The 15046-nt window shown below is 37.3% G+C and overlaps 1 protein-coding gene across 1 annotated transcript in view; it reads right to left on the bottom strand.

The window, feature by feature from the left end:
• The window catches only part of STAU2 (staufen double-stranded RNA binding protein 2), a 291470-nt gene that overhangs the window by 231110 nt on the left and 45314 nt on the right, over positions 1 to 15046 (bottom strand). The window contains exon 6 of the mRNA XM_060127718.1: positions 9040 to 9175. Coding sequence (XP_059983701.1) covers positions 9040 to 9175 — 136 coding nt within the window. The remainder of the gene's footprint in view (positions 1 to 9039; positions 9176 to 15046) is intronic.

Raw genomic sequence — 15046 nt, forward strand, 5'->3', positions numbered from 1 at the left:
AGATTACAAGTTTTTTATGATTCCATTTTATCTCCCCTATTGTATTCTTAGCTATTCTTTTTTTTTTTTTTGCTATGCATCGGTATACATCTTTAACTTACAACTTCTCTTCACATCACATTGTATCAGTTCATGTATAATGTAAAAACCTTACCCAAGTTTTCTAGATGTTTATGGTGAGAAGGTAAATCTAGTCCTAGTTATTTCATCACAGCCAGAAACATATGCCTCCAAAATGTTTTCTTTAATAATTTGATTTTTATCTAATATTCGGGGAAAACATACGTTGGGAGACCCTCTTCATATTATACTTCAAAGAAAAAAGCTATATTTCTATTTCATAAAATGAAGAGTGTCACATCTAGTCTAACCAAGCAGGGAATTTTGTTTTAAAGGGTTACAATGCCCACTAGTTCCTTTTTTTTTTTCTTCTTTCAGTTACTAGCTCCTATTCTTAATTTTAAACACAGCCTGCCTAAGACAAGAGCTTCTGACCCAGAATAATCCTTCCTTTACCTTGAAATCATCTCCCTGGCTGTCTGATTCCTGGCTTCATTGAATTCCAGTTCATTCTCCCTCATCTTTGCTTTGGTAACCTATTCAAATTCTCTACTCTGGCTTATGAAAGTTTTAAAAGACAATATATTTTAATGTTTCTCTATTACGGGTTTAGACTTATTTCCCCCAAATGAAAAACATTCCTAATTTAATTAATATGATTCTATGTAAAAATATGAGGAAATATTAAAAGTTTTGTCTTGTAGTCTTTCAGTTCTACATCTATTCTATATAGTGATATCCTCATAAAGAAATATTGGGGTTTTTTTTTGCGGTACGCGGGCCTCTCACTGTTGTGGCCTCTCCCATTGCGGAGCACAGGCTCCGGACGCACAGGCTCAGCAGCCGTGGCTCACGGGCCTAGCCACTCCGCGGCATGTGGGATCCTCCTGGACCGGGGCACAAACCCGTGTCCCCTGCATTGGCAGGCGGACTCTCAACCACTGCGCCACCAGGGAAGCCCAGAAATATCATTTTTAAAAGAAGTATCATTCTGGGCTTCCCTGGTGGCGCAGTGATTGGGAGCCCACCTGCCAATGCAGGGGACACGGGTTTGAGCCCCGGTCCGGGAGGATCCCACATGCTGCGGAGCAGCTGGGCCTGTGCGCCACGGCCACTGAGGCTGCGCTCTGGAGCCTGCGAGCCGCAACTACTGAGCCCACGTGCCACAACTGTGGAGGCCTGCGTGCCTGGAGCCTGTGCTCTGCAGCGAGAGGGGCCACCGCAATGGGAGGCCCGCGCACCGCAACGAAGAGTGGCCCCCGCTTGCTGCAACTAGAGAGGGCTCACAAGCACCAGTGAAGACCCAGTGCAGCCAAGAATGAATAGATAAATAAATTTATTTAAAAAAAAAAAGAAGTATCATTTTGAAAAGTTCCGACATCCATTCCATGAATAAAGCATATGATTAAAGAGAAAGAATATATCCCCCAAACCAAGAATGTAATACACAGAAGGTAAAATTATATATAGAATGGATTCCTGATTTTCACCACTTCATGTTTATTTCACTTATCCAAGAGGCTTTAGAGTTGTGTACTTGGCCGAATTTTTCCTATTAGGTTGAACCACATGAAACTGGAATATTTACAGGTCAAAGAAAGGTCAAATACTGGTGATTTCATATGATTTAACCTCTCACTAATCAATTAAACACAGACCTCGGAGTACTAACCAAAGTGAACATGCGCAGTCTGTATGCTGTTTTAACAGTACACAAGCACCATCTTGTGGCAGAAAGCAAAATTGTAGCTCTATACTTGATATTGCTACAAATATATTCAAAGTTTCTCAACTGTTTCCAACATGCTTTTGAAAGGGCATTACAAACTGGTGAAGAACACTTAGATTGATAGTTTGAACAAGCTCAAAACAAATGGCACACCAACATCATGATAATTAGCAGCTAGTCATCAGCCGATACAACAGAAACTTTGAAATAAGCTATTTCATAAATTAAAATCTTGACTATTTCTAGTTTTACTGATAATTAACATATTGAAATAAAATCAGTTCAGATACTTCAGAAAACTTTTCACCTATCAAATTTCTACTCATAGCCGTAGCTGTCCATAAAGTTCCAAGTCTCATAGGCTTATTTAACCAGGGGAACTGGAGGTGGGGGGAAGAGACTATGACGCCTCACTCAAGTAGGTACCCGGATCTGCCTATAAGAACAAGTAACTTTTTGGCAAAACAGTCCAAATGCCTTCCTTATTTAACTTGCTGTGACTCATACTACACATGGTGAGAGAAAACTACTTTACTAACCTAGCTACAAGTGACTGGACCAGGAACTGGACACATTAGCCAAAGGCAACCAAATACTGTTTTGACATAGAACACACCAACCATACCTGAGGACAAGAGGCACTTGGCATGGGCGCATGCCATGAAATTGTTCCAGATTGAATGATGGCACCTAATATAACCAAATCCTTTTGGGAAAGAAGTATAAATACTAGATGAATGAAGAACAGATGTGTCACTCAAACGTAGGTTGTATCCTAAACAATGCCATTTTCTCCAAGATACATTACACATCCCTGTTCTGAAAGCTCTAGACCCTAAAGTTCCTCCTCCCATAAGTACCTCCAACAAACCCTCAGAGCCAAAGATAATCTTCGAATGCCCTTCAGTGAGGCTTTAAAGAATGATAAAATGGACTCCTCCTAAATATCTCCCAGGCAATTTAAACTCAACACAGTCAAAACCAAATCCCTCATCTTTCCAAAGATCTACTCCAACTCCTCTCATTGTGAACACTATTACCAGTGACCCAGATGTGTGAAAGTCATCCTTAATACCCTCTATCAACCAATGCCTACAAATGAACCTATTTACAAAACAGAATAGTCACAGAAATTTATGGCTACCAAGGGGAGTTGGGGGTGGGAGGGATAAACTGGGAGATTGGGATTGACACATACATACTACTATATATAAAACAGATAACAATAGCACAGGGAACTCTACTCAATACACTCTAATGACGTATCTGGGAAAAGAATCTTAAAAAGTGTATATATGTATAACTGATTTACTTTGCTGTACAGCAGAAACATAACATTATAAATCAACCATACTCCAATAAAAATTAACTATAAAAAAATTTTTTAAATCAATCCCCAAGTCTACCTCCTAAATATCTAGACGCTGTCCCCTCCTCTCCATCCCCACTATTCCAGGCTCTCATCACATTAAGCCTGAATTACAGCATCCTCGTAATACATCTTTCTCCCTTGAATTTTCAGCCTATCCAAACTATTTTCCACATACTGTGAAAGCAATATTCCTAAAACAGACATACAATTATTTTATCGCTCAGCTTAAAATCCTTCGCAGGCTTCCAATCGGCTTCAGGATAAAATCTAAACCTCTTGGCATGCCACTTGAGGGCATCCACATCATCGACCTGCCTGAACTTCAGCCTTTTCATTCCACTCAAACCAAACTGCCTGCAAGTCCATGAATAAACTACACTTCTCAGGATTCCCTGCCATTGTTCCCAAAATCTAGATTGCTTTTTCTTACCTTCTTCTCCTGGCTTATGCCTCATTAACCTTGAAGATTCAGTTCAGGTGTCAATTCCTTCTGGGAGGCTTCTTTAATTCCCCAAACTGAGTGCCCTGCTTGTTCTCAATGTTTCCATAGCATTCAATGGACGCATCTATCACTGTGTTAGTTTCTTTTCATTGCCTTCCTCTTCTAGCAGACTAGGGTCTATCAGATTGTCTTTCATCAAAGTATCTAACACAACACACGGCAAAGAGTAGGCATTAGGTAAATGTTTGCTGAATGAGTGCAATCTTGCTAAAGTCCTTTCATTTGGTATTATTTCTAGTTAGCAAATGAGGAAACTAAGGGAGGTCCAGGGTCTTGTCCGAGATCACATAACCGAAAGCATCAGAACCAGGATTTGAACCAAATGTTCTGACTATAATGGAAATGATTTTCCCTCTGAATCTTTGCCTTTAGGGAACCACCGTATAAAATAATTGTGCTCTGCAGAGCCGTTTGGATGGGACTAAACCCTGTTTCTCCAGGCTGGGCACAAACCCAAGCTTAGTCAATGAAAGTATCCCCTCATCCCAAATGTGGTCTGAATGAATTCTGGGATCCCCAAATTCTGGGATGAACAGGCTACTCGGAACTTTTCTAAGAACTATCCAAAAACAAAACAAAAATGTGTTCCTCCTCCAGTACAAGTCTAAGGACTATGTAGCGTATAAGGTACAGCAAAGGGAAGAGAGTGTCTTTGAAAATAAAGTCAAGCACAGGAAAAATGAGACAAGAGCTAGAAAGAGAGAAACGGAAAATGAGGAGAAACAACACTAAAGCTCTGCATCAACCAGGCCTGAAGACTTCCCCAAGAGACCTCCCAGTCACATACAGCGGAAATTCCCATTCTCATATAATATAGTTTGGGTTGTGGCCCTTTGGCAATCCGCATCTGTAGATCAGAGGGCTTTCCGGCCATTAGCCATGCAATAATGCTTTTTTAATCTGTGAATACAAAAAATGATAAATTATTTGTTGGAGGCCTGATTTCAGCCATTCTACTCCTTGAGATAATGTATGTAAGTTTTTATAACAAAGATGGGAGAACAAAAGCATAAGATTGTTCTCCAATCTTTGTATCTTGTGCTCTGTCATTAGTGAACAGTGCCCCAAATGAGAAAGAAAAAGATTTCTGGACATCTTCATTGTCAAACATCTTGGGTGCAGCAAAGGGAGACACAGGTATTTTAGAATCCGAGTTGTATCCACAGAGTTTGCTCATGGAGAAATCTTTTTTCTCCAGCCATCATAAAATGGGGTGGAGGGAGACCTTTTTATGAGTTCCTCCTTAGGCCTTTGAATAAGTTCAAGTGGAGACACCTCATCAGGAAAGAACAGATTAAAAGACAGCATGGGTAATATCTAATTAATTGATATTATTTTAAATGGAAAATGAAAAGACCTTTTCAAAAATCCCTCTAAATGATACTTGTTTCTTAGACTTCTTAACCTTTCAGTCCCTGCCTTATTAAGAAGCTACTGATTCATGTGGAGTCTGACAAGGAGAAGAATGTCTCCTCTGACCTTTGGCTCCAAATTCCCTGTAAAGCATTCAGGTGTTGCCATCTGCAAATTAAGGTCATATGTGAAACCATACTTTTAACAGCCTAGTGAGTAATGGGTAGGTCTGACCTTTTGTGAGCAGAGAGCTTTTAAGTTGAAACATGCTTTGGCAGCTTACCAGTACTTCCTTATTTTCTTTTTACCCTTTGTGATCTAAAGACTCTCCAAAATTCTGAAGGGAAAGTCCACTTGATCCATTAAATGGGAATGGCCTAAGGTACAACCCTCTAGAGAAGTCATTAAAAAATTCTTGCAGCCCTCATGACATCCATGGAATCAGATCCTGACACTAGAAATTGCCAACAAAGGAAAAATGACAACAATCTTAACAGAAAATCTAAAACAGAAAAAAAAAAAAAATCAAACCAAACCACCAGACCCCTGTCACATTCTCACATCCGAACTCCTCTCCCCCAGGTCCACTCTGTTCCAGCCACACTGGCGTCCTGGTGGTGGCATCAACGCGCCAGGCACACGCCTACTTCAGGGGCTCTGCGCTGCTGTCTCTTCTGCCTGAACGTTCTCCCCTCTCTCATGACATCCACACTGCTTATTCCCCCTGCTCCTTTAGGTCTTCATCAAAATTGTCACCTTACCCAGGACAGAGATTACTGTCTGATTTTTCACTGTTTTAGAACTAGATTTCTTTCATTTAAAAATAGTGAGTTCATTAATCAAAACTTTACTTCAAATAACGGACTACAGATATCAAAATACAATAAGCATTTAAATATAATATCCTCATGAGTCTTCATTATAGTACATTAAAAGTAAAACATCTTTCAAGTATAAAACAGACAAGGTGCTCCTATCTCAGGTGATCCTACCTATCTGTTGTAACCAAGTAGGCAAATAGTTTTATTTATATTAGGTAACCTCAGACTGATGAGAAAGACAGTGGTTATGTAACAGAAAAAAGAGAAATAAAGCGACTATAAGAGAAACAGTGTATCCCTCTTGCCTCCCATGCAGGGTGGGCACCAAGTTGAGAGCTGGTAAGCCTGCCAGTGGATGTTCCAGAGTTAGACGGAAGAGGGTGAGACTGGAACAACATCCAAAGGAGCCGAGCAGAGCTAAGAGTTTAGGCCAAGACAGCAAGGGGAAGATGGTAAATACTCTCTGACAGCATTACCGGGGGGAAAAGATGGACTACAAGTCACCAACTGCAGGTTTCAGCAGGGCAGGCAAGAGAGGTACCAGCTACCTGGTGGACAAGAGACATTACCACAAAGACGAGAGGAGCCCGCACCCTCCCTTCCCACCAGGACAATAAAGAAAATTCCCCCCAGACACATTGGGGAGGAAGGGGGGGAGAGGCAGAAGGTTTTCTTAGAGAACTTGAACAATATTTAAACGAACCATTTACAATTTGAATAGGACTAGATCTTAAATGGCAATTTTTCCACTACCAAGCAAGACTCCAAAAAGTATTAGATTGTCTGTTGATTAGATAAGTAACTTCTCCTAATATCTGAATTGTAATAATTGGTCGGTAAATATACAAAATGATTTTAAAAGCATCAGCATCCCAACACTAAAAGAAATGATATGTGACTGGATAGAGGTTATCAGCTATCACTACAATGGCAATCCTACTGCAATATAAATGCATCAAATCAATATATTGTATACCTTAAACTTACACAATGTTATGTCAATTATGCCTCAGTTAAAAAGAAAAAATGTTTAAGCATCAGCAAATATCTGATCACACATGAGAAAGAATTACTTAGGCATAGAAGCAGTGGGAGAAATTACACCAAAAATTTAATAGATTAGACCATGTAACATTTAAAACTGTAGTACATTAAAAACAAACACAAAACTAAAAGCCAATTTTTTAAAAGCAGGAAAATCAAACAAATAGAATAGACTTAATGCTAATACCCTCAACACATAAACATTTGAAGACTGATCAAGCAATGCAATAAAAATTAGCAAATTAAAATAGACAAATCAAAAGGGACAAGTAACTAATATATTTGAAAAACTGCTGAGCCTCATAAGTTATCAATAAAAGCAAAAAAAATTAAACATACCACTTTTTAACTATCAAACAAGACAATGTGTTTTAAACTCAATGTTGTCAGAATAGTACAAAACATACTATAAGAAATTAGTATAAGCTTTAATGTAATCAGGTAATATCAATAAATTACTCTTCTTAACCCAATATTCCCCTTATAGTAATATATCTTAAGGAAATAATCAGTGATGTGAACAAAAACTTGGATATAATTTTTACTGCAACATTATTTATAATTGTCAAAAAAGGGGAGGGGCTTCCCTGGTGGCACAGTGGTTGAGAGTCCGCCTGCCGATGCAAGGGACGCGGGTTCATGCCCCGGTCCGGGAAGATCCCACATGCCGTGGAGCGGCTGGACCCATGAGCCATGGCCCCTGAGCCTGCACGTCTAGAGCCTGTGCTCCACAACAGGAGAGGCCACAGCAGTGAGAGGCCCAGGTATCGCAAAAAAAAAAAAGGGGGGGGGGAGGAACAATCTAGATGATCAAAAACAGGTATTTTTTTTATATACTTATCAAGTATTCATTGTTTATACCTGTTTAACTACTGGTAGAGTACACCCTAGCCATATGAAGCATTATATAACCATCAAAAATATTTTTCAAAGGCTACTTAAAGATAGGAAAAATGCTATCTGTATAAAGTGAAAAGAGGGCACAATACTGCATATTCAAAATGAACAAATGATGATATATTTATACAAAGAAACATTATTCAGCAACAAAAACTGGATGAATCTCAAAAAATGCAACATGGATGAATCTCAAAAAATCAAAAAAACAAAAACAAGAAAACCATTATATGAAGTGAAAAAAGCCAGACACAAAAGAATAGATACTGTATGAGTCTATTTATAGAAGTTCAAGGGCAGGCAAAACTAACCTATGGTGATAGAACAGCGGTTACTTCTGGGAGGAGGTGTATCAAGTGCAAATAAGTGTGAGGAAACTCTCAGGGTGATGCAAATGTTCTGGAGTTTGATGGGGTGGTGACCACAGGAGGATATAAATATGTAAAAACGTCATCAAATAGACTATAAATACATATATACATAAATGAAATAATAAAATAAAGTCGTCAAGATGTATATTTAAGATCTGTGCATTTTACTGTTCATATATTATACCTCCATAAAGTAATACAGAAATTGCATATAAAGGATAATTTCAATTTGGTTAAATATATTTATATGCAAAGAATAAAAAGAATGTAAGGTACAACAAAATATTAAAGGTGTTTAATTCTGGGATCGCAAATTATTTGTATTTTTAACTTTCTGCATTTCCACATTCTCAACAATGAGTTATATGACTTTTATAAATGATCAGGAAAAAAAACCCTGAACTTTTTAAAAGAATTCTGCCATGCTTGCAAAAGAAAATTCTGTTACACTTATAACTATCACAAAATTATTCAATGTGCAGAAATACTTAGTAAGTCCTTCTAACAACTTTCCTATAAGTTATAAACAGTCATATTTGCAATGTATGCGGAAAAATTAAGAAAAGCACTAATTAAGCTAAGCATCTGCTTGGTGACTAAATGAGCAAGATAACTGGAAAGCCCACACCACGCTGTGGAATGATTTTAAAACATGGTCCTGCGTGCAGCAAACACAGGGCTCTTATGACTCAGCAACAACCAGCTCCTGAAAAAGTTAATTTTCTTTATTTATTACTTTAAGTATTCCTGATAAGCTTGACGTATCTAAATTCCATGCAAAATGCCCCACGTGAATTTTCTTTACAACAAAAATACCTTTTGAGTTTCAGAAACTTTTACAATATGCGTAAAATAATAAATAAGAACAAAACCAAAGAAGACATACAAACCTCTGATTGTACATGCCCCGAAAGTTGTAATTAGCTCTATAATTTGGGAAAGGCTTTGGATCTAACGGCCTGTAGATGGCAGGCTCTCCCCTTTTCATAGCAAGCCCATTCAGTTCCACAGTTGGTGTTATACTACCTGTTTAAAAGAAATATTAAAGGCACACAAGTGAAATATTTCCATAATAAATCATGCAGTCCATATTTATTTTACATATAATTACAATGGAAGACGGTGGCAGTGGATGCCCTTCTGCCTGATTTTCTAAGGGGGTGCATAAACAAGCTACATAACCAGGAAAATCGTTTCTAGTGAAATCTCTTTGGGGTTGCTGCAACATTTTCTGTACATTAATGACCAAAAATTCAACTTTATAGTCCCACTGTTTCAAAACAAGGAAAACAGAAGATTCATAGATGGCTTCGTTTGGATATTATAAAGCAACTACTGAATTTCAAGGTTCCTTACTCCAGAAAGCTTACAACTACTTAATCATTAAAAGCATTATCATCTGTGAATATTTTAAGTTATATTTTGGTTATCAAGCAACTAGAATTAGCAATATGTACAGGGTCATCAGTAACTCTTGGACTTATCTAATGAAAATAAATTTTGAGTTTTTTCTATAACCAACAACAGGACAAAACAGTAAATACAAGTAATGCTTTCTGTGGATAATCTTAAAAGATAACATGCTGAAGCATTTATGGATGAAGTGATATGTCTGAGATTTGTTTCAAAATAATTCAGAGGACAGAGAGATGAGAAACAAAGATGGGATGTGTGAGTAACTGTTGTGCCTGATAACCAGTACAGGGATGTTCAATAGCTTATCTTTTCTACTTTTGTAAAAGTTTGAAAAATCCCATAAAATATAACACACAATGTACAGTTATTATGTCAAGTTATTTTCAGTGCCGAAAAAGGTTATTTAGTAAATATACATATATGTTCCAAATCACAAAAATGAATCTAAAGGTTTTATAGAGAGTACAATTTATTTCTCATGTAAATTCTGTATTATTTCATTTGAATTATGCCTTTTGCACCATACATTTAAGACTCCCCTTCATCATGAACAAAAATGGATCCACTTACTGCAGCAGAGAAACTGGGGCACAAAGTACTAGCTGAGGAGTGGTGGAGCCTGACACAAATGCACAACTGGCTGCTAGGTCATAAGCAAGCCATCAAGAGTCATAAGCTGCTCATTTTATGTCTCATCTCTAAAGAATTCACATGAAACCACTGAAGAGCATAATAAGAACAGGAACTAAACCAAGGTTAAGAAAAAGGAAAAAATAAAGGAGGCGGGAGGACAAAGGAGAAAGCAGAAAAGAAAAAGATAAGGATAAGAAAAACAGCAAAGAAAAGCTAACATGTTAAGTAGTAAGTCGAATTAGTCCAAACTCCAAATTTAACACAAACACTCAGGGCAGAGGAAGAGTAAGTCAAGCACAAAGGGATTCTTTCTTTGTTTCTTACAGCATTTTACCGAAGGATAAGTAAAATGTACAAACCTTAAGCATACAGCTCCATGAGTTACTATACATGTAACACTCATACAACCAACATTCAGATCAAGATCTGAACATTTCCATCACCCAGAAATACCCAGTCAATACCCACCTCCCCATGTTATCCATTCTGACTTCTGTCATCATAGATTGGTTTTGCCTATTCTTCAAATCTAAATGTGTATTAGTTTGTCTTGCTTCTTTCACTCACCATAATGCTTTGTTGAATATCACTTTCAAACTTTCCCACTGAAAAGCATTCCGCTCAGTTTATCTAATCTGCCCTTGATGGGACATCTGGGTTGTTTTCAGTTTGAGGCTATTAAGTATCAAGCCACCTTGAACACTCTTCAGTAAGTCTCTCAGCAGACCTATATGCTCTTTTCACTTGGGTATACACCTAGCAGTGGAATTGCTAGGCCAGAGGGTAGGTTCATGTTTAAAAGTAAAGTTAAAACTGCCTAACAGTTCTCCAAAGATAATTTTTAACACCAAGGAGCCATCCACGCCTTTAGAAGTTTCCATTTTTCTTATTCCATAAAGATTTCAGTTTACTAATTAACAGATTAATCAGTTGTACAATTTATGTCATTATGAATTCTACTTTGCAACAATCATACAGGCACAAATAGATAAAGTTCAAATGGGAAAACTAGAAAAGAAAAAAAAAGCTTGAAAGACCTCATCCTTTAAGTATGGCAATAAACAGGAAAGTAATGTGTTTGAAAATGAACAGTGAGATGATTTTAATGCACTGGTAGGATATACTATGTCTGCCATCCACACCAAAATTGCATTTTAAACTAGGTAAAAGTACTGTATTCATATTATTTAAATAAAGAAATAATCTCATACAAATTCCTCATTTGAAAGTAAGGCTACAGTACATTTTCTTCATAGAAATGCCAGAAACTGGTGTTGTGAAGGAGAGTAGAAGAGAAGCAGAAAAGCACAAACCACACAGAGAAGGTTTCAACTCCTTAGAGTGAAGTACTCCATCTGTTTCCTACAGAATGAGACTGACATCTCCACAAGTGCATACCTCTCATTACTTACATAGTAATGCTCTCACAGAAAACATTTAAAGAATAACTTCAAACTATGAGCTGTCTCTAGGAAATGCTAAGTACCATTGTTTTCAACATGTGATGGTTAGACCCAGGTTGCATAAAGATCATCATTGCATAGGAATCCTCATGTATTTTATGGCTATAGAGTTGACACTGTAAACACATAATCAGTTTTTAGTGGTTTTTAGATACATTAAAGGAAATTTCTATATTTACCAATGATAAAAAAAGACTAATTAATTAGATACAAACGTATATAACAACAATTGTGGACTCCTATCATGTGACAGATTAAAAACAAGATGCCACAACTAGTTTTCAAGGAGCCATGTATTACTAACACTTAAAGAAACAACTTTGTAGGAAGTTAGAAAAGTCCCTGGAACATAGTAGTCACTCAATAAATATTTGTTGAAAGAATGAATTGATTAATCAATAAATCAGGGCTCTTGGAGAAATTATTGGAGTCAGGGCAGGGAAAACACAAGATGACCCAGGAACATCTTATCGTGCCAGAAAGAAATGCCCAAAGAATGATGAGGAAATTATCTGAAGGACACAGGAGTCAACTTGAAGTGGTCATACCACTGGCCAAATCTGGGACAATTTGAGCATCAAAATAAACAATGACGATTGTAGATCCTAAACCTGTAGGTAAAACAGAAATCCAAAAGTCTATAGTGATATAAATAAACAAACAAAAAAAATGACAGGGACAAGAAAGCTCTTGGGTAGAATGCCAACTAATAAATCGAAAAAGAATATGGAATTAAAAATCACCCTTTGGCAACCTTCAGAGTAGTCATGGATTCAGACAATAATCATCAATCATCAGTCCTTCATGTAGGTGAAAGAAAGTTTGACAAGGAACAGAATGTTTATATAGTCTCAAAGTACCTCCTCAGAAAATAATTGTTCGGGACTTCTCTGGTCGCACAGTGGTTAAGAATCTGCCTGCCAATGCAGGGGACAGGGGTTCAAGTCCTGGTCTGGGAAGATCCCACATGCCACAGAGCAACTAAGCCTATTCGCCACAACTACTGAGCCTGCGCTCTAGAGCCCGTGAGCCACAACTACTGAGCCCATTTGCCACAACTACTGAAGCCCATGCGCCTAAGAGCCCGTGCTCCACAACAAGAGAAGCCACCGCAATGAGAAGCCTGCGCACTGCAATGAAGAGTAGCCTCCGCTACTCTCCGCTACTCAACTAGAGAAAGCCCGCGTGCAGCAACGAAGACCCAACGCAGCCAAAAATAAACAATAAATAAATAAATTTATTTTAAAATATATTTGTTAATTATATTATTTAATAATAAAACATACTTAAAATTAATTAACTTTACAATACAGAAGCCTGGCAGACATACTCTTCACCAAGAAACAAAAGACATCACTAATGGGACAAATCAGTATCAGGTGTCTCCTGATATGAAACACCGAGATGAGCCCAGGTCACTTCTGTGATGATATTCATGCTAAAAATGCATAAATCATGAGGAAACACCAGACAAACTCCAGTGAGGGGCATTCTACAAATGATGTGTAGAAACGTCAAGGTCATAAAAAACAAGAAAGACTGAGGAACTGTTTCAGACTGAAGTGGAATGAAGAGAAACAGTAAGCCCATGATGCTGATTAGATGCTGGTCTTACAAAGGACATAACTGGGACCATCAGTGAAGTGTGACTGGAGTCTGTGGATTACACGGTGATACCAAATCGATGTTAACTTCCTGATAGGACAGTGTCTATGTACTTAAGAAATAATGGGTAATGGGACACCATGTCCATAACTTATTCTCAAAAGGTTCAGAAATGTTAACCATTTCTGAGTGACGGGTACCTGGGAGCTCTATGTACTCTTTCTACAAAATTTATATGTATAAGAAATTATTTCTAAAAAAATAAGAGGAAGGAGAAAGCAAAGTAGTTCTATGATATCCTCCTCATTAACAGCAGATTACCCATGCTGTACTAAATTTAACTCCTCTCTGGGACATAACTACTATTTAAGGTCCATCTACTTCCTGTGAAGTCAGGACTGGATCTCCCCTCCTCTGCAGTGCAGACAGGAATGGATTGTCTTTTCAATAAAAGTGCTAAGTTATATATTAAAAGGAAGAAAAAAGTCTTGACTCCTACCTCACCTCATATATACACCTCAATTCCTGACAGACTGTAGATCTAAATTTAAAAGATAAAATAATAAAACTTCTAAAAATAATATGAGGTTATCGTCACAATTCTGTGGGAGATAAAGATGTCTTAAATAGCACAAAAAAAGTACCACCATTCCAGCAATTCCACTTCTGGGCATTTATCCCGAAAAAACAAAAACACTAACTTGAAAAGATATATGCACCCCCACGTTCATGGAAGCAAGCTAAGTGTCCACTGATGGATGAATGGATAAAGAAGAGGTGATGATACACATATACAATGGACTATTATATAGCAATAAAAAAAAATTTTGCCATTTGTGACAACATGGATGGCTCTTGAAGGCATTATGCTAAATGAAATAAGTCAGACAGAGAATGACAAATACCATATGACCTCACTTATATGTGGAATCTAAAAAAAACAAAACACAAAAAACAGAACTCATAGATACAGAGAAGAGATTGGTGGCTGCCAGAGGTGGGAAGTGGGGGGAGGTGTAAATAGGTGAAGGGGGTCAAAAACGTACAACCTTCCAGTTATAAAATAAATAAATCATGGGGATGTAATATACAGCATGGTGATTATAGTTAATCATACTGTATTTTATATTTGAAAGTTGCTAAGAGAATATATCTAAAGCGTTCTCATCATGAGAAAGAAAATATTTTAATAACTATGTATGGTGACCGATGTTAATGAGATATTCTGGTGATTTCACAACATATACAAATACCAAATCATTATGTTGTACAGCTGAAACTAATATAATGCTATATGTCAATTAGACTTCAATTTTTAAAAAGCACTAACCATAAGGGAAAAGACTAATAAATTAGACTTTATTAATATAAAAATTTATGTTCATCAAAATGCACCATTAGGAATATGGAGATATTTGCCATACACATATCTGACAAAGTATATTAATCCAGAATACGTAAGAACCCTATAAGTCAATAAAAAATTGAAAAAATTTAAAAACTGACAAGGCAGTTTCTTAACAGGAAAAATATATCAACAGCAGAGAAGATCCTAATGGCAACAGGCATATGAAAAGGTGATCACTTTAATTATTAGGGAAATGCAAATTAAAACCACAGTGAAATACCACCATATCCCCAGAAGAACAGGTAGAAATTTTAAGATACCCCATATTGACAAGGATGTGGAAAACTCTCATATACTGCTAGTGGGAGTGAAATGTGATATGTTTGACATTATGTATTAACACTGAAAACATGCAAAACCTACGACCCAACA

Source organism: Lagenorhynchus albirostris, chromosome 17, assembly GCF_949774975.1.
Source record: "Lagenorhynchus albirostris chromosome 17, mLagAlb1.1, whole genome shotgun sequence".
NCBI lineage: Eukaryota > Metazoa > Chordata > Mammalia > Artiodactyla > Delphinidae > Lagenorhynchus > Lagenorhynchus albirostris.